The sequence below is a fragment of the Daphnia pulex genome, chromosome 9 (assembly GCF_021134715.1).
Source record: "Daphnia pulex isolate KAP4 chromosome 9, ASM2113471v1".
Taxonomy (NCBI): domain Eukaryota; kingdom Metazoa; phylum Arthropoda; class Branchiopoda; order Diplostraca; family Daphniidae; genus Daphnia; species Daphnia pulex.
The window spans coordinates 1,376,269-1,396,255 of NC_060025.1; the positions used below are offsets into that span (position 1 = coordinate 1,376,269).

Below are 19,987 nucleotides of genomic sequence, written 5' to 3' on the forward strand. Positions count from 1 at the left end.
AAAAGGGTAATAGTTGCAACAGGCCATCAGTTTCTAACACAGAAACTTTTTAAAAATTTTCTTTATGCTTTATGCAGCTTTGTGCCCCAAACCAACAGAATTTAGTCTTAGACAATAAATTACTGTTTGTCTAGATTCTTTCCATTTTATGTAGTCTTAAAAACAAAATTCTATAAAATAATTATGAGAAGATCAAAGAAATCTCAGTTATATTTATGTAAAAATTTCTTTTCTTCGGTGTTCGCCGTTCGGTCTAACAATTCGCCACGTGGAAATAAGCCAGACGACAACAAGCAATCATGCATGATTCGATAGAGCAGTTCAAAATTCCTCTACTAGGTGGCAATAAAGAATAATTATTGCGGGTTTTTCAAAATGGTGTTAATCGTTATTTTATAATGGCAAAATCAGGCAATTTCATTTAAGTTTAAAATTTAGCCGTCAGCAAGTAAAAATTCTTCTCAAAATAAATAAAGAACACACTTGTTTAGAAACTTGTTTATTTACAATTAACTAAGAAGAAGAGGGCTATTTTCCGGGCATTTCCACAGATTTCAGAATTACTAGCAAATACCAACGGCAAAATAAAACATATTAAAAAAAACGTCGTTGATTTGAAAATAATAAGTAAAACTAACACAAATACAGTAAATATGTTTTTAATTAGACAAAGATGGAAAGTTGTTGAGTGACAAAGTTGTTTTACTAACAAGATATAAATAAACAATAAGACTTTTTATGTACTCCACCAACCCATTGAACCCAATCCATCGAAACAGATTCCAATTTCAGATATTTTTTTTGTTTTGTTACCAATTATTTTAGCCTCTTGAATCCCGCGCCGTCAGTTCCCAATCGCAGTTCTTCGTAAAGTGTTGGACCAACTTCCGTGGCAGGAGCTGCCTGAAGGGACTCCTGCTTCCAAGCTGCGCTAGGCACTTCACTTGTATCATTAACGACTTCATTCTGAACAATTTGCAACGTATCGTTGGGTTGCTGACTGCTTCCGCGGAAAGGAGGATTGTCAAAACGCGAGCATCCTGAAAGCTTGATACCAAGAATGTTCTTTTTCCGCAAAATATACACGGCGCCAACCACGGCGCAGATAATAAGGATCAGTGCGACCACTACTCCTACGGCAACTCCAACGTGCGGATTGTCTGAAATATTGACAATTTATTTGGTTAGAGAGAAAAACTTACAAAAATTACGAAAATAAAAGTTACTTGAATGAGTGCTGGCTGAGATAATATATTTGTCACTTAGAGTGAATGAAAGAGGTTCCGTCAGAGTGCTAGTTCCGTCACGGTTTCCAGCTTTGACGACCAGTTCGTAAGGCACGTTTTCTTTTAAGCCGGCAAGGTTTAGCCAGGTCAGGCGAGTATCGTTCTTGTCGGTTTGTTTCACACCCTGAATTCTCCAGAAAACCCTGTTGAGAATAACAGAAATACCAAGATTATTTTTGATTTGAAAAATGAAATAATTGGACCTGGTTGAAGCTTTATTAAAAACAATTCGTTATTAGTTACCTGTAAAGTTCGACTGTGTCAGGATTCTTAAGTGGGGCATCCCACAGAACTTTAATCGAGTTATCTTTCTCAAGTTCAATTCGTACGTTACGTGGTGGTCCAGGAATACGCTCTATAAATGTTTCAAACAATAAACACCATCAATTTTAGCTTTCAATCAAATAGATCCCTTTGTTTCCGATTAATGTACCTTTTCCTTCGTGGAAACACGAAATGATGGGCTTTGTGTAAGCGAGAGCGCACAGTTCAGTGCTGGACACCGCTTCTCCTCTGCACCAATCCAAACAACGACGAGGTACACCCCATTGAGTACAACATCCACGGTGATCTGAGCCATCTGTTAAGAATGCCATTAATTATAACCTAAACTTTCTTCAAACTTGAAATTTTCTAATATTTACCAGCTGCACATCGCATCAGTTTGTGGAAATCACCGATACATTCAGGCCTATCAATGACACTCTCAATATCTAAAAATAGAGTGCAAGCATCTAAGCAGGTAGAAGTGACATTTTGTTCTTCACAGCATTTCGCCACGTTCATAACCGAAGGCGCCTAGAGATTATACGAAACAAATATGAATACTGAAATCCTTTTTAACCAGTAGAAAAATGGCAAATTTTACGGTTTTTTGACGCGCTTGAAGTTTCATAACTTGAGCAAAAGTTCCAAAATTGTTTTGAGCATTGCAGTAATAGACTCCCGAGTCGGAGGCGTTCATATTCTTAATTGTCAGCTGCATTATGTAATTGGCGTCAGGCTCCTGTAACGGAATGAAACGTTTAGCTCCTTTTTGTTAACCTAACTGTGATTACTTACTTGACTCTCTCGAAGAATTCTGATGTCGTATTTGCTGCTGTTGCCAATTTTGTCCATGGCACTGGAGTCTCGGCTGAAACTCAGTTTTGGCGTTGGATGAGCATCAACTTCACATTCGAGGGTTACGTCATCACCGAGTGTCGCCATTGTAATAAGCGAACCTGAAATACTAGGTCGACCTAGAATCGATCAATAAGAGAAACCAATTGAATTAACTTCATTAGCCACATCGTAAAACTGTATGAGCTACTTACGGCCAATGATGATACGTTTGAAAGCCTCTGAAGATGGGCCGTATCCGTTATTTGCATAGCAGGTAATATGATTCATTGAGCGGCTAACATTGGATAAAACAGCAACCATGTGTCGAGTTTTTTCCTGTTTGATTAATTTCCCTGAAATGTAAAGTGAAACGATGGGCATTGGCGTGCCCATAGCGGCGCAAATGACAGTCATGCTGCCTCCTTCAAGCACAATGTTCATCGGATGGATAGTGGGCACTTCAACCACCGCTTCGTACGCCGGATCGGTCCAAGCCATCAAAGTTTCCGACGGCCGGCTCTCGCCATTTTCATTTGAAGCAGTAACATAAAAGATATGCTGGGAACTAGCCGTCAAATTATCCAGTCGGTACGAAGTAATCTTTGTGGGTGAGGAGTTGAAAGATTTTTCGTCCCTTTTGCGATAGTAGAAACTGTGAAATAATAAAGAAAATCGTACTGACATTTACGTCTCAAATTGCGTTAAATTAAATATGTTGTACTTGTAGGTGAGACGGTCAGTGGGGTGAACGAGTGCGGGTTGCTGCCATGAAACTATGATGTAATCGGCACTTCGGCTAGTGACTGAAATTCCTTGCGGAGCTGATGGGACGCCGGAAATAGTTCCATTGGATAAAGCTATCCAAATAAAAGGGTTATAATATGTCCATTAAATTGGCGAGAATAATAAAAAGGGGGTCAACCTTCTTTAGTGATGTTGATTGTTATTACAGACGACGGGAGAGAAGTGCCGTGATCGTTGACAGCCAGTACAAAGAAATTGTAAAGCTGCTTTGACTGTAAGTTGGTGATAACTGCTTGAGTCTTGGTAACATTAAGTTGTTGATCCATTTCAAAAGAAGTGCTGGCAGCTTTTGAAGCTAACTCGTCAATCATGGAATAATGGACTACATATTGCTCGGCGTTGCTATCAACTGGTGGCTGCCAAGTTAGTGTCACGCTGTCGTCCGTGATGGCAGTCGCACGCAGTTCAATAATAGGGCCAGGTATCAATCCAGTGCCTAATTTGAATTCAAAATTATTTCCAAAATGAATCAAATGATTAAAAAGAATTCAAATTCGTACCTTCTTCGAAACATTGAATGACATTGCCAACGTACGGGAGACAAGCGGCCGCTGTGACAATAAGTTCTTCAGTTACATGTCCAGTGCAGAATCCAAGACAAGGTTGTGGAATTCCTCGTCGTTCACAACATTTCACGTGATTACGTCCTCCGGCACCGCACCTCAGGAGCTTGGGAAACTCTTTGGAGCAGGTCTGAGTCAGCTGTCTCAAATCGCTCAGTTTGGCGCTGTAATCACACAGAGGCATACATTTGCTGCTGATTCCAACCGTGTTACAACAAGCGCTGACGTTGTAAGCCATTTCCGATGAGGCAGCTTCCATTTGACCGACGGCAGTGCGGAATAGAATTCTCGTCGATGGTTCGCCGATTCCGTGTTCGTTGATGGCATTGACATAGACTTCGTATTCACTGGAAACCATCAGGTTTTCTAGAATGTAAGGCACAGCTTTGCTGTTGATAGTTTTGTATTCGCCGTCGCTAGAAGTGGGTCGATAACGGATGTTGTAAGACATTACTGTTTTGCCTAGTATTTTGGGCATCTCCCATCGTAAAATAGCGAATGTCGGATTGATGTTGGTAACCCGGAAGGCAGCTGGTGGGCCTGGAAGGACGCCGTATCCTTGTAGGAGGCAGTTGCTGAGCTCGCTCATGTACTGGATGCAACGGAACTGATTATAATCCACTCGCGTAATATTTCCGGTACACAGTTGGATGCAAGGCTCTGGTAAACCACGAGACTTGCAACAGGCCGTGTGGTCGATTCCATTGGCCAAGCATGAGAAACTGTCACTAGCCCACGGAGCGCAAATCATTAGATCCGGCAGACTCACATCGGCCGTACGGACTGGATCACAAAATTTGTCTACACATCTGTCAGAATGAAAAGAATAATTTATGGTTGTTTTTTCATTGCTAGATTTTATTCTGAGGAGGAATACATGCCTGTTGTGGTAAACACCCTTTTTAGTGCAGCATTCCTTAATATCAGGAAGGGATGGCGCCGTCAATGCAGGTGTTTTATTCTTTTGGACCGTTTCGGTTAGTGAACGAACTTTTAGTGAAGGCAAACTGCTTCCGCGGTTGTTGTACGATGTCACCTAAAACAGTAGTTGATGTATTATAATCTGTGCTAATGTTAAGTAAAAGTATAAATGTGAAATAACTTACCGTGATTTCGTACATGGTGAACGAGTTCAAGTTGTCAACCGTCGTCGAGTTTTGATCAGCTTGAACCTAAAGTTGAAGAGAACATTTAAAAGATTAGTTAGATTGAAGCCTAGTAATTTAAAATGGACAAACCTTGATTTGCATGAAGAAAGGTTCATTGCGCAAACCAATGAGTCCCTTGCCAGCGGAATCTTTTCCAACACCGTCGAAAAACCCTGGTTTAGTGTCCAACGAATCGAAACCAGGCAAAGCAGAAATGTTGACATAGTAATGAGTAATGGTGTCGTAGTTCCTTAAAGGACGTTGCCATGAAATCTTCAAGGCCTTGTCAGACAGAATGTCTACCAACACGGATTCTGGAGCGTTCGGTAAAATCTCTGCAAATTAAAAATTATAGCATTAACAATTAATTCAAGAAAAATATTTTGATAGCGATAATTTAGATATGTCTGATCAAACTAGACTTAATGTAGTAGCTTTACCTATTCCTTCGGCGATACAAGCCAAAGTTTTTTCCGTGTAAGCTGAGCAAGAGACGTGTGTTCGAATATCATCAGTGGGGATTGTGTATTCGCCACGACAAATGTCTTGGCAAACATCTGGTACTCCTTCTTCAATGCAACAAGGGACGTGATTCGTACCATCTATCACAAAAGAAACATGATTTTAAATCAAAATGAAGAAATTACAAACTGATCAGGCACAGCAGTTTCACTGTAGTAGGTTAAGAGGATTTTTCTCTTACCAGCCATGCATTTGACGATGGATGGGAAATCCGCCTCACACTGCTCCGGATCTTGTCCAGTTGTGCCGTCCAAAATATTTTTCAAATTACAAAAGCCCATACAGGCAGAAGTGACGTTATAGTTGATGCAACACTCTGTGTAGTTGTGAGCGATGATTTGGCTGGATGTGGAATCGGTTACGCCTGTTGTATTGCTGGGGGCCGGTTTCGAATCAGTTGGCGGTTGAAGATTGCTTGGAACAACTATCACCAAATAGACACAACGATTAGCATCTGAATTTAACGTAATTTAAACTAAAAAAACAATGAGCGACTCACCAAAAACGGAATGATACGAACGGAGGATTGGATTACTGTTAATTTCACAGATGTAAGTGCCAGTATCAGTTGGTCGAGAATTTTTAATGACCAAAACCCACACGTCCCCACCTAAATTTAAGAAAGCAAACAATTATAAAATGCGAAAAAATTATAAATCTCAAGAAATAATTTATATTCATACCAGATGCTACACCTCCAGGAACATTGGGAGCTAAAGATGTGAACAAAGGTCAGATAGATAAGCCAATTTAAATATTGCGATTTGAACCGGTGAGTTTGTTACCGGAGTCGTGGAGAATGTCGAAACGTGAATCGGAAGTGACTCTGTTCTCGCCAGCCGTAAGAATACGAGGAGCTCCGCGCTCCTTATCTTCTCTTTTCCATAATAAAGTGTTGGTTTCAAGATTGCGCACAACACATGTCAGTAGGGCGTCCTCCCCTTCAAAAACGTGGAGGGGTTGGCGAATGCTGTCTCGCAAGGTTGGCAATGCTACGAAATTGTAAAAGTTTCGATTAATATTTTAGAAATTAGGTTAGGTTATTGGACAGTATAAAACACGCATACAATTTGTTAAGAAATGGTAAAATGAAATATGCTTACCACTGGTCAGTGCGATAAAACTTATGGCGACTAAAAGCTGAAGCCCCATTTCGATCAAAGTAATTCGATTCTGAAACAAAAAGAAACATTATTAGTCGATCGAATTCAATGCGAAGATATTAATCAAACAGTTCATGTCTAAGCTGAATTTTTCTATGTTCTAGAGCGATTTAAAAAATAGCAAATCATCTGCAAATCAAATCATTTCGAAATCTTTGGCGCTAAAGAGCTCGAGGGGATGGCACGACATCTGGCGGTAAAACTTGCTTAAGTCTACAGATATCTTTTTTAACCGTTAGATGGCGTAACGACTAAGCAACGGTTTTGAATGTTTTGATTTCGCTATCAAAGCTTTGATCGTGATTTTAAATTGGACCGAAACTTGATTGAGCTCACGGCAAGTCTGGCGGCATTAAAAGTAAATCGCACACAAATATTCGAGGTGACTTAACTTCTAAGTATTTACATTTCAAGTAGAAGCAAACAGGGTCTTTGGCGCACCTAATATCATAGAGCCTTTAGCGCATAGTGCTTTTAAAATATATAAAGAAACGAATCAGTGCGGTTTTTCAGTTACACTGTCAGACAACCTATACAAATGAAAACAGCGCAACGGTTGACAAAGACTGGAAGCAATTTCGTACCGTACAAGGAGAAGGCCGGATGGATCATTTATAACAATAGGCTCGATATGAAAATTGCTCATCGAACGATTGTTAAACCAACAAAGTCTAGTTTTCAAAGAAATCGGGTCAAGAACATTCGAAAGCTAAAGTAATATAAACGAACTATCAATAAATTGCTAGTTAAACACAGATTTTATTATGTTGTTGCGATGAGAACGCAAGTTATATTTTTCCGCTGATTGTCGTAGTGAAGGCCAGTATTTCTTAATTACATCATGATTTTCAGTTTTCATTGGACGACCAGAATCGATATGTTTCTGTAATTCGAGCTTTGGACAATCGAAAACTTTGAGATTTACTGCGTGAATATTCAATAGAACTTGAAGATGATGTAGCCAATGCCAATATCACAGAACTTCTTTGTGCCCTAGGCTACTACGCAGGCTTTCGAGACCTTGACGCGAGGCTATTAGCATTAGCTTGCGGAACTCTTTTTTTTTCTCTTCTTTAAAACATGCAGTGACTTTATTACCTCAAGGACCTGTTCGTGAAAAAGAAAAACGAATTGAAAAAAAAACAAAAAAGGGAAGAACGCGATTTGATTTGGCGATTGTGCCATCAAGTCTTGGTTTTCTGTACGCAGTTTCCAAGTGGAATGACCGTAAAGAATAACAAAAAAGAAATATTTTGGGCAAGTAAAAATTCGACAAATAAATGTTGATCGCTTTTTGATTATTCTCAAGACCGCATTGGAAGGACGAATATAAAATTGAATATGCTAATTAAGTAATAATTCTACAATGTTGCCACCAATAATGAAGAAAACCAAAATCAAATCTACCATTATGTTGATTAATAATCCCACAAACGTGCACAGTTTCTACGAAATTTAAAATTAATAATTTACATAGATGATTAGATCCTACACGATTTGGTTAGTTCTTCTGCTGTACACACTGGCGATTATATTCTTTTTGGCGGAAAAAAGTGAAGGTTACATAGTCAATCTGTCTTTACAAGTACTGTAATGAATACGACCTTGAGAATAATAGATTTGCTTTCATTTGCATTTTGACTTGTTCTAAGAAATTCTTTATTTTAATTTTTTGTACGCTTTAAGTTAATCGATATCACGCTTCAAAATCAACTCAAATAATAGCCTAATAACATTTCCATAATCTGACTTACCTGAAACAGAGATCAGCTGTAGTTCACCCAGTGAATGAAGTAAAGGGAATCACAATTCTGAATTGATAAGCTTGACGCGAGAAAGCTTTATAGTTAAAAGATATATATTTTGATGAAATAACAATGTATTCGAGTAAAAAAGATTCGTTCACAGCATGTGCTGAGCCGATGCGTGCGTTGTCTGTGGAGTCTGGCCACCAACTGAGGGTAGTTTTCCAACATTCAACCAAGATAAGTATGGGAGTACCTCGCGAACTGGTCATGTCCCAAGGTCTTTCAAAAAATCAAAGGCGAATTGCGCTGTGTTAGAACTACAGGAGGGCAATAACAATACGAAATAAATATATATCGAAAACTCAACATTTATAGCCACAGGTATGTATGGCAACCTTTGTGTCGATTTAGATTTCACAAGTCACTTTTGACCACCTCAAATGAGATGTCAAATAATGATTTTGTTGCTGTTGCACGTTATTCAATCTTAATTCAAAATGAACTGGCTAAAAGAACCGACAATTATATTTTAAACCAGTGGATATTTTGTCTCATTAGGATTACAATCGCAAAAATAAAGCCTGAGATGACCAAAAAAGATGCATCAGCTCTTGAAACACGAAATAAATATAACCAAAGAGGAGGTAGCCGGAGAGAGATGAACACGAAGGTCAACCCACTCCTTATCACCCAACTCCATCAGCAGACGAAAACACTGCTGCTGCTGCTGCTCTCCCTTTTCTTCAGGTGCAAACCGAAGAATACATTCATTCGGCAGGTCAACGTACCTTCATCTATCTTGAAACTCGTCCCCTGGTATACTGGATCATCACCGAAAAAAAAAAAGAAATATACAAGAGTCGGTGTTTTGTTGCAACCAACAAGGTCGTGTGTGTGTAAGATGGATGCGTGCTGCTGCTGCTGCGTTGCTGTTACCATTTTCGTTCCATCGGCGATATCGCTGGACAATGCCAATACGCACATTTTCAAATAATACTTTTAAAAAAAATTTATTTAAATTAACTATAGGTGAAAATTACCTGAAAATCAATATCACTGTAAATAGAATCCGAGTTCAACAAAGTTCAAGCGCATCAATTATCTAAATGTCTTCGTTGTCAAGACGAAGTAAATGTGAGCTGCAAGTAGTTGGTTTTCTTGTTAATGGATATTGACGGGAAATAACTTTTAGAAGAAATAGATTGACCTTGAAAAAGTCAAACAGATTAACAAAGCGAGGTCAACAAGCGCTCTTTGTTTTGACTATAATTACCTGTATGAATTTTCCTTATAAAATTTATAACACTTGACTTTAAGTTAGAATAACATAAATGACGACAGATTTCTTGGGCTTTGGTCGCTGAGGACAAGTGTGTTCAAATTGTTCAAGTTCGACAGTGAAAGTTTCGAATTGTGTCTCAGAAAATCAATAAAAATAAAATAGTTCAATTAATATGAAGAGCAGAACAATGTTTCAAGGTTATGGACTTGGGCCATTGTTGGACGAAGCGTATATATGAGAATTATTTCTACTTGTCCTTGAAATTATTACGGAACATTTGTTTTAACTAAAAAAAAAATTTTAGTGGTGAGAATGAGTTTTAAAAAATAAATTTTGTTACCTGCAAGGTCATTGTTGCACGTCCAAATGTACAACGTTATTCAATTCTAAAGACACGAATGTGATCCCAGTTCAGGAATAGTATGCGCACATGCACCACACAGGTCAACGACTTCTCAAGTTTACCTGTGCAAGGGTGTGGCACAGTTCTCCGGGTCTCCTAACAAGAAGTAAGCGATTCAGGGGTTAACAAACTGTCAAACAAAACACTGATACTGAAACATAACTGAAAGATAATACAAAGTTATTTCTATCACATACCATTTTCGCTGCCTGGCACTGATACCTAAATTTACACACACGTACAAGAATTGAAAGTAAATTGATCAAGCGGAAAAACGTTCCGTTAAAATCTCTCTGTGGGACAGAACAACAAACGAATTATTACAATTTTGAATTCAATTGAAGCAGTAATTCCAGTATATTTTATTTGGTTGCTTCCACAACTTTTGTTCAGAAAATACTTTTGATAAAAGAAAGACAACAAACAATCAATCAAAAGGCAGTCGGGGTTCTTCTTTGTTGGAAAACAATCCATTTCCCTTCCGGACAATAGTTCTTAGAAATGGCAGAGCTGGAACGGTAGTAAATCTATAGAAAGATGACATAGTAAAAATAGAGTACAGTAATGCAGTAAAATACAGTCAACAGGTGTAAAAACCTGCCCAACTGCCTCAACAACTGTACACTTACTAGCAATAGATGGCAGCATAATCTCTGTTGGATGCAATCCTGTAACATGTTTCAAAAATTTACTGAATTGAACTGATTATTTCAATTAACTTGTATAACCCTTCCAGGTAATTAGAGTCTTGGGAATCGTGAGCCGGGAAAACGTGTGCAAAATCAATCATTCGAATTCGAACGTTCAAGATGTTGGACCCTTTTTTTAACAAGTCAGCATCATAGACGAGAAGCAATGATGTCGCGTAAAACAAATAGTGGCGTTGCTCTTCGAACCAAAGACGAACAGCATTTAATTGGTTCAACACCTCCGCCAATAGTCTCCTTTCTATTACCTGCGTACTAGAAAATAAAGACAAATTTTACCAAAAGATTTATACAGATAAATTGGTTGTAATGTGTTACCTGTTGAAGTATAGTAAAAAAGCTTAGTGTTTAAATGATTAGCATAATTCTATCAAAATATTCTTTTTTAAAAGGTATGAAGTTACCATCTCTTACGGAATCACAGTTTAAACTACGCCCGTAGTGTTTATCCAATTTTAGTACTTTATCAGATGCCAGATCATAGATACACATTCCAGGGATACAAAACCCCAGTGGATCTTTGGTGCCTCTATATTTCATCTATAAACACAAATAGAAATGAGTTAATTATTTTTAAAAAATTGGATGTGTTAAATTTGTTTCACATTTTCTGCATGTTGCTTCTCCGGGGAAGAATATGGATCCCAAGTTTGTCGCCCAATTTTTATGTCTGCAATGCACGGTTTAGCCATTCCTGCAGCAACGTCTTCCAGCTTAATGAAGTAATGTGCTGAAAAAATAGGAAAAGTTATTGTTTAACTATTTTTCATAGCACACTGACAATTAAGACAGTCTTACTAGCTGTATCAGTAACAAACTGATGCAGACCAAAAAAGTGTGGGACAATTTGCTTAAGTTTAGAGACGACTGGATGAGAGGATTGAAATACTTGCTCATAAAATTCTATTTCTGTTTTCCCTCTTTGGTTGTTTTGGACTGGTTTCATAACATATCCGTCAATGTGCTTCAACATTCCTTACAACAAAAACATATTTAGTGAGACATTGTAGGATAAATATAGAGTATTTTCGCACCTGTGTAAAGCTTTCCGTGTTCATGCCTGTGCCCAGCAATCTGATGCTCCAACACAACAGTTTCATCAGGCAACTCAAATAGAGATGACATCATAAGAGTAAGGCTATTTTTTGGCATGCAGCACAGAAGAGGGAAATATTGATGACTTTATACTGAAAACTGCTTAAACTGAATTCCGTTTTGAAGAACCCTGGCAATTAAAAGAAATTGAAATATTTTTTTATGTATAACGTGAAAAAGGAAAAACCCACCTAAAAACCAAAATAACAAATCATCAAAAGCTTGCCAACTGCCATGCCCTGCAAGGTAATTTAGTAAATTATGATGTGATGATGGAATAAAATCATCTACAGTTTAACTAAATAAACGACGAAAAATCGGTGACAGCTAGTAGTGAAAGCCCAAAAGTAAGTAATGCACCAACCCAAATTACTTCCTACTGAATCTGATACGTGAACGAGTTTGCACGGGAAAAGAAAACTGATAAACAAAACCACGAAACTACAAAAAAACCAAACTGAGGTGAAATGCAACGGGTTGAGGTTGACGTATCGACGCAAATTGCGCGGACCACTTTGCGCGGATTGTTTCTTGCGCGCAAAATACTAGGGCCGTTCAAACGGTATTTTAAAAAGGCCATCGGGCCATTGGGTGTCTCGTGTCTGTATAGTTGAAGACTCCTTTCTTGAGACTCCTTTTGAATAATAATTTGAATAATGATTAGTATAAAATGGTTCTATTTTTCAGTTTTCAGACTCCTGCATTCAAATTTTAATCGCTAGATCGCCAAGCAAACTGTTGGTGTCTTATGTGGAAAAAGACGAAAACTTGAAACCGTGGAGTATTGATGCAGCAAACAACGAAGGAAAACACCATTAGGAGTAGCGTTGGGAAGTTAAACTACGAATTGATTGACTTTCTGGTCGGTGCCGGTGCAAACCTTCAAGCCATCGACCATAAGGGTGGGTGATGCTCCATTTCATTATGCTGCGCATTTATTCAGCGAAAAGTAAAGGCCTTCGAAATGGCCAAATCAGGAAAGTTCCCCTGCTATTTTCAAGATAAATATTTTTGATCAACAGCCGAATATGAGTTTATCTAGGATAATGATGTCTATAACATTCAATTACGCTTTCACTTCACCGGCTCTACAATGGACTGAAAATTAACTATCCTGGCAAGAATCTGTGTTCCGTCGCTACCATTGTCTCTTATCTCGTCGCAAAAGGAGGAATTCCCCCAAATTTAACGTTTCCTGACATAAAACGACTCATAGGCGACAGCTTCCTCTACGAGTAAATAACCAAAATTTATCCTGATCCTAATTCGATAGAACTCAGAACTTGAACAGTCAAGGCTGTCAGCCTGTCACCACTGGTCTCACCCTATTGAAATGAATGAAATAAATCGTGAGCAGTGAATAAAATTAGGTGATAAACCTGCAAAAACATTTGATTGGCATTGGGATCGGCAGAGGTCAAACCCGAAATCCTATGGCATGCAAGTTGAAAGCGGAAACGAGCCAGTTACAAGTGATGACGTCACTTCGAGATCCGTTGCCTTCTCAGAGCGGAGTGGCGACTGGAGATTCCGCAACCACGGTAACAGTTCACTTTTTACTCTTTTCCACCCATGCCGAACGAAGATGTTCCAGGTACAGTGACGCCAACCGGAGATGCAGCAGCCAACACCAACCCGGCGACCAGTGATGACGATTGCCTTGACAACGACGGGCAAGAGAGTTAGAAAATCAACCGAAATAGAATCGGAAACTCCATCAACAACGAGTAGCAAAAGAAGGAGAAGTAGTGAGAGAAATTTGATTAAGACATCTCAATAATCTTTACCTCTTAATGGGACCTAGAAAACTTACTCCCATTATCTAATTTTTGTTGTGCCTCCTTGTGTGAAAGAAATTCGATGGTGAGACTGAAAGCAACAGAGGTGAATGTTATCTTCTGTTCATTGCAAAGAAGGAATTGCAAGGAAGTGTTGCAACAACTTTTGGATTTTTCTAAAAATTTTCAATAAGAATATATGTTTGGTGGTCTATTAGATTATCTAAATAGAGATTACCTATTTTGAACTTCTGATTAAGTGTGAACTCGTGAAGTGTGCTCCGAGATTGGCATGACATATTATCAATGTGGGAAGGGAAAAGGATTCCTCCAAGTCCTTGCGAAGTTTTACTGCAGGTTTCCATGTTGGTGTTGATTGACCTACAGAAAACACGAAAATCCAAATTTTGTTTTGTTTTTCAACTTATGCTCTGGACAATCACAGGATAATTTGTCAGTAATCTGTGACACTTAGACTGTCTGTAGTCGTGTAGACATTGACAGACAGTCACAGTAGCCTCCTAGTTGGAACAAAGCATATGGGTTTCAAATGTAAATTTCTCTGTTTAATACATTAAGCAGTTAACCCAACGTATTAATTTAAACCTAAGGGTGTGATGAATGAGGAATTTTCAAATGAAATATGTTTTTTTTTCCAGTTTCTTGGCTAAACGCAAAGGTTTGTTTACTTTTTTGTTGATGCATTTGTCTGCTATTTTATTAGTTATGTCTATTGCCGCTATGGTTATTATATACCCGTTTGCTATTTCCATTTTTGCCCTCTCCCCCCTAAAAAATTTCTTTTGTCACCTAACCTTCACTTTTTTTGTCTTTTTTGTTTGTCTTTTTTGAGTTGGCGCCCACTCGGCTGTGGAAGGGGGCTTCCGGGCTTCTGTCTGCAGTCGTTGCTGGTTTTTCGTCGAGAGCGGTTGTTCTGCGTTATTCTGACTATAAGTTTTCTGCGCTGCTGGCCTTGTTTCTCTGCACAGACTGTGAGTGGGCCTAACTCATTTGAAATTACGTTTACAATTACTTTACTCAACTTTTGCGTGTGTATTAAATTGATATTGCATTACCGATGTTAGCTATTCCGCTACCGCGTCCTTCGTTTAAACAAACCGCCATAGTTTTATAGGATTAGAAGTTTAATTTTTAACAAGTCTTTTCGTCATCGGCGGCGGCGAAACCTGTTGGTTACACCAATGATTAACTGGCGGGACTGATGCGAGTCGTGCGAGGTTGGAACTGGGAATGGGAGTATGGGACACACAGGACGGTGGTGAAGGATTTGTCGGAACTGTTTGAGGTTGTGTTGCAAATGGTGAAAAAATGAACCGTCGAAAATATTCAATTGTTACAGATTGGGATGATGCAAAGCGTGAGGTCCAACTTGTCAAGGCGCGTTGTTAAAAGCTTTTCCGTATTACTCTAACTATTTACACTGTTGTTTGGTATATGTTCACATTCAACATGTCGCCTTTAATCTGTCTTCCAGAGAAGTTCTTCTTCATTTATTCTGATTAGTTTTTATTTGCGCTGGCGTTGTGTCGCTGCTATGAACTGTACGTGATTGATTCTAACATGTGTTTGATGTACGTTTATATACGCTAACCATCGAACCTAACGTTTTCAGGATCTTTTACTGAAACTTTATCATTAATGTTCCATATTAATAAGTGTAGACTGTAGAGGGTTTCAATAACTTATTTTTAGTAAACATTGTTACTATTAGGCCTACTATTAACTTTTTAGTCAATAATACAATAACGTCTACCTCTCTAGGTTATTGGCTCGATTCGATTAAAATGGGATCTATTGGTTACACCAAAGATGAACTGGTGGGACTGCGGGTCGTGCGAGGTCCCAACTGGGAATGGGACACACAGGACGGTGGTGAAGGATTCGTCGGGACTGTTGTTGAAAATATCCAAAATTCCGGGTAAATATGCACATCAATGAAACAAAAAACAAAAAGGATCTTTGGAATGGAATCTTTGTGATAGGAGGGTAAAGGTGCGTTGGGATTCAGGACAGGAGTTTATTTATCGCATCGGCGCCGAAGACGCTTACGATCTGCGCGTAAGTCCAGTCACCAATCTCACCATAAATTGACTTAATAATTATTATTTATTTGTTCCGTTTTTCTGCACCTTTAGTGTATTAATCTCTTTTGTCTTCTAATTGTTTTACTTTTCCAGTTTAATATTTTCTTTTTGTATTTTTCTTTCAAGGTTTTGGACAGTTCAACCGTCGGGGTGAAACATCCTGGTGTCGAATGTCGAGGGTGTGGCCAGAAAGACATTGCCGGTTTGAGTTGGCAATGCTTCGATTGTCCGATGCCAATCAATTTGTGCACTTTTTGCTTCACAAATAGAAAACGCGAACAAACTCACGTCATCTTCCAACGTTACGATCGACCATTATCTGATCCGTAAGTGACGTAGTCATTTTTCTTGAATTGATTTGATTTGAATAATGTTAATCCTATTCAACCTTAAATTGTTACGAATTGCTTTTCTTATTTGATTCACAGAATGGTTGTCCGTTTGCATCCTGACCAGCCAAGGATCCCATTAAAAGGAATTTTCCCTGGTGCATTAGTGAGAAGAGGTGCCGACTGGAAATACGGTGACGAGGTGAGTCTGCAATTCTTGTTAGTAAATAATACCATGAAACTAATTCAATCCCGAAATAAAATTTTCTCTCTTTCATTTCAGGATGGATGGAAAGATAAAGAGGCAAACCCACCAATCGGTAAAGTGGTGCCGACACCAACCGGCCGTGAGATGACGTCGGGCAAAATTTGGGTCCAGTGGCCGTGTGAATTGGATAAATCCTACCCCTATCGTGTGGGTTTTAGTGGCAAAATGGATCTGAAAATGGCCAAGGCTGGTGTTGGCGGACAATATCAGCCGGACACTCTACCCGTTCTCAAGATCTCAAAGCCGAGGGTGAACGAGAAAACAAATGAAGTCGTCGCAGATCCTCCACTCGTCGTTGGAGACAGGGTCAAAGTTGTGGTTGGACTAGAGGACCTAAGGGAAATGTCGGTAGATTGCGGGATAGGCTGGAACGCTGGCAAAATGAAAAAGGTAAAGCACTTTGCTTTTGAATATGCGATGTGTGTCAATCGGTGGAAGGGGCGCCTAATGTTTAATTCTATATTTCAGGTGGCTAATGAGATTTTGATAATTAAGGATATTGACAACAAAGAAAACACGGCGAAGGTGGTATTAGCAAATAAAAATAGCAAATTATATGATCCGAAGCGTTTTTCGCTTCCCGTAAAGGCAATTCGAAGATTAACTCCGTGGCTACCAGTTGGCGCCGTGGTGCAAGTCATTGATAAACCTTCAAATGGCATGGTCATGGTACAAGACGTGGTATGACACAGTTTTTATTTCTATCCAACTTTAATTTACATTACATTTTCTTTGAAAAACAAATGAATAGATGGCGGGCGTTTTTGGACGCGTTAAGCGAGTAAATTTCGATGGGAAAACGGTGGATATGGAATTCTTTACATCCGGTGGTAATGTTATAAAAACAGTCGATGTCGATCAACTGGAAAACAAACTCGTTGATGTGTCGGTGGTCGAAAAAGTAGATTCTATTAGAAAATCAATTAGAAAAGAGTTGGCCAAGTTACTCTTGTCGGAGGTAGAGAAAGGGTCCATCCTCTCCGTTCAATTCCTGCTGAAGACTTATCCAGATATCATCAATTGTCAAAGTCGTTACAATGGAAGAAATTCGACTGCGCTCAGCGTCGCCTGCCAGAAGGGAAATGTGGAGATGGTCAAATTGTTGTTGACGCATAAGGCGTCGGTGGACATCGCTGATGAAGAAGGTAAAGAGAAGGTTGAAAAAGGTTGCGAATATTGTGGCGAACCAGACGATGATAGTGACGATGATAGCGACGATGACGTTGAATCCCACAAAAAAGGCATGCCCATTCACCACGCTGCTATCAGGTATGTTACGGAATTTTAATTAAAATCGGACTGCGATTGAGATTTTGTTATTGCATAAATAGGCATTAGGCAGTATAAAAGATATACTTTTATTTTTCCCCTTTCTAATATTACAAAAATAGAAATCATCCGGAAGTATTGCGACTGTTGCTGGGAAACGGGGCTTCATCTAACGAAATCAATGGGAAAGAAAGAACTCCGCTTCACTTGGCAGCCATGAAAGGATACGTTGAATGTGTTCGAGTATTGCTGGAAGACGAGCGATGTGATCTAGCTATTAAAGTAATTATTAACTGCCATTACTTTTTGGTCCATCATCTATTTCGAGTCAAATTAACGATTTTCATTTATAGGATCGTTATGATGACACAGCCTTCGAATTGGCCGTTGAGTCTTCTGTTCAATCTGTGGAATTGTTCAATTTGTTCCGCGCCACCGGCAGGTTGATTATAATTGAAAAAGATCATTGGGGGAAAAATCTTCTTCACTTGGCCGCAGAATATAAAAATTTTGAGTAAGAAAAACCTTTTTATCGTATGTTGCTATCGTTCACTGTTTGAAATTTACTTTTCAAATTTTTAAAAATAATAATTCAGAGCAGCTAAGTTGTTATTGAGTTGTCCGGAAGGAAAGAAATTGGCGTGTGAGTGTGACTATTATGATAAGACACCGCTATTCATAGCATGCGACGAAGGTCATAATCAGGTGAGTTTTCAGTTCTTTTATTTAGTTTTCAAACTCTTGCATTCGCTATGTTTATCGCTAGATCGCCAAACTGTTAGTGTCTAACGTGGATAAAGACGAAAACGGGAAACCGTGGGGAATTGATACACCAAACTACCAAGGAAAGACACCGTTGATGAGAGTCGTGGAGAAGTTCAACTACGAATTGATTGAACACCTGATCGGGGCCGGTGCAAACCTCCATGCCACAGATAAAAAGGGCGATGCTCCATTTCATTACGCTGCGCGTTTGTACCGAGAAAAGAAACGGCCTCTCGAATGGCCAAATCAGGAAACTTCCCCTGAAATCTTCAAGGTAAATAATTGTTATCAGTTAATGCAATAGAAAATGAATTGATAACGGAAATGTATGTACATCTGTAATATACCACTACTCTTTTATTTCTTTAATAGCTGTATAATGAATTAAACACGAAGCATCCTGGTGAAAACCTGTCACCCCACGCTGCCGTCATCTGTTACCTCGTCGCAAAAGGAGGATGTCCTCAAAATATTACCTTTCCAGAATTTAAAAAACTCGTTGGCGACGACTTTTTGCACGGCGACGAAATTATTAATTTTTTTCCCGATCAACTTAATTCGATGTCGCAAAACGTCGGCAATCAATTGCAATATTCTCAACCTGCTGGATGGAGTGAAAGAAATGGTGAGCAGCAAAAAGAGCAATGTATTACTAAAATCAAAAACAAAAATGTAATATATTTATTTTCCTGAAAAAATTTACGTTCAAAGTCCGAAATGCTCACGAAGAGCATTTGCCCAGCAAGAGAGGAAGACAATCGACTGTCACAGAATCGGATGTTCCATCAACAAGCAACAAGAGGAAAAAGAAGACGTAATGCAGAAAATGACAGTTGACCTTCTAATTAAAAATCTTAATGTTTAATTATGTGGCCTAATTATACACATAAAACTTTTTCCCTCATATTGGTTTTTCTGTATTCTCCCAAAGAGTCCCTTACAATTCTATTAAGTAGATTTGGTAGTGAGAAGTTCACTAGACTTATTTTCATCTTGTTCATTGAAGAGATTGCATAAATATTTCTAGAAGAACTCGATCTTTTATACGTATCGATTTCATGTAGATTACTATACTCGCCACGTTTTGCGCTTCGGGGGAATTATTAGACGGGAGGAGGAGTCACAAAAAATCAGACAACGACGCATGAAGATGAAATCCGGTCAGTGTGGTAAAATGGACAGGTAATTTAATTTAGAGCGACAAAGTTGTTATTGAGTTTTCCGGAGGGAATGAAATTGGCGGGGGAGTTTGAAGAGTGTGGTAGCCAGACGCCGCTAAATGAGGCCTGCTGCTATGGACATAGTCAGGTGAGTTGTTCTCGTTAAGTTTTATTCAGTTTCAAGTTCTTTTTGAATAAATATTGATTGATGATGTGCATTCAAATTTGTATCGTTAGATCGCCAAGCTAATGGTGTCTTACTTGGATAAAATCGTAGACGGTAAACTTCCTTGGGGAATTGATACACCAAACTACCAAGGAAAGACACCGTTGATGATTGTCTTGGAGTTGTTTAACTATGAATTGATTGAACACCTGATCGGAGCCGGTGCAAACCTCTAAGCCATAGATAAAAAGGGTGATACTTATTCATTTCATTATGCTGCGCGTTTGTACCGAGAAAAGGTAACGACTTTTAAAGGAACAAA

At 38.9% G+C, this 19,987-nt stretch overlaps 3 protein-coding genes across 6 annotated transcripts; 1 reads left to right on the plus strand and 2 right to left on the minus strand.

Moving 5' to 3' along the window:
* Positions 1-483: 483 nt before the first annotated feature.
* On the minus strand, positions 484-8,589 carry LOC124202205 (Ig-like and fibronectin type-III domain-containing protein 1). The gene is made up of 21 exons (XM_046598504.1): positions 8,345-8,589; positions 6,531-6,600; positions 6,213-6,419; positions 6,111-6,140; positions 5,927-6,037; positions 5,609-5,851; positions 5,346-5,507; positions 4,996-5,240; positions 4,864-4,929; positions 4,639-4,793; positions 3,695-4,566; positions 3,313-3,630; positions 3,112-3,247; positions 2,603-3,042; positions 2,349-2,527; positions 2,155-2,292; positions 1,931-2,084; positions 1,720-1,866; positions 1,530-1,641; positions 1,227-1,429; positions 484-1,160 (listed from the first exon to the last, which is right to left on the minus strand). Exons 2-21 carry the CDS (start codon positions 6,577-6,579, stop codon positions 817-819), a joined length of 4,311 nt encoding a protein of 1,436 aa, XP_046454460.1. The 5' UTR covers positions 6,580-6,600; positions 8,345-8,589; the 3' UTR covers positions 484-816.
* A 1,772-nt stretch (positions 8,590-10,361) lies between these two features.
* On the minus strand, positions 10,362-12,313 carry LOC124202206 (inositol polyphosphate multikinase-like). Of its 4 annotated transcripts, XM_046598506.1 has the most exons (9): positions 12,190-12,295; positions 12,017-12,064; positions 11,765-11,955; positions 11,529-11,705; positions 11,336-11,460; positions 11,135-11,270; positions 11,049-11,070; positions 10,653-10,985; positions 10,362-10,550 (listed from the first exon to the last, which is right to left on the minus strand). In XM_046598506.1, exons 3-8 carry the CDS (start codon positions 11,880-11,882, stop codon positions 10,712-10,714), a joined length of 852 nt encoding a protein of 283 aa, XP_046454462.1. In that variant the 5' UTR covers positions 11,883-11,955; positions 12,017-12,064; positions 12,190-12,295; the 3' UTR covers positions 10,362-10,550; positions 10,653-10,711. The 4 variants fall into 4 exon arrangements, with proteins under 4 accessions (XP_046454462.1, XP_046454461.1, XP_046454463.1 ...); XM_046598505.1 differs by having other exon boundaries at positions 12,017-12,313; XM_046598507.1 differs by lacking the exon at positions 12,017-12,064.
* A 2,139-nt stretch (positions 12,314-14,452) lies between these two features.
* On the plus strand, positions 14,453-19,243 carry LOC124202207 (E3 ubiquitin-protein ligase MIB2-like). The gene is made up of 15 exons (XM_046598509.1): positions 14,453-14,595; positions 15,386-15,542; positions 15,607-15,682; positions 15,835-16,034; positions 16,137-16,239; positions 16,321-16,695; positions 16,774-16,830; positions 16,894-16,986; positions 17,057-17,574; positions 17,697-17,856; positions 17,928-18,088; positions 18,171-18,279; positions 18,341-18,613; positions 18,712-18,964; positions 19,051-19,243. Exons 2-15 carry the CDS (start codon positions 15,409-15,411, stop codon positions 19,155-19,157), a joined length of 2,619 nt encoding a protein of 872 aa, XP_046454465.1. The 5' UTR covers positions 14,453-14,595; positions 15,386-15,408; the 3' UTR covers positions 19,158-19,243.
* Positions 19,244-19,987: the final 744 nt, after the last annotated feature.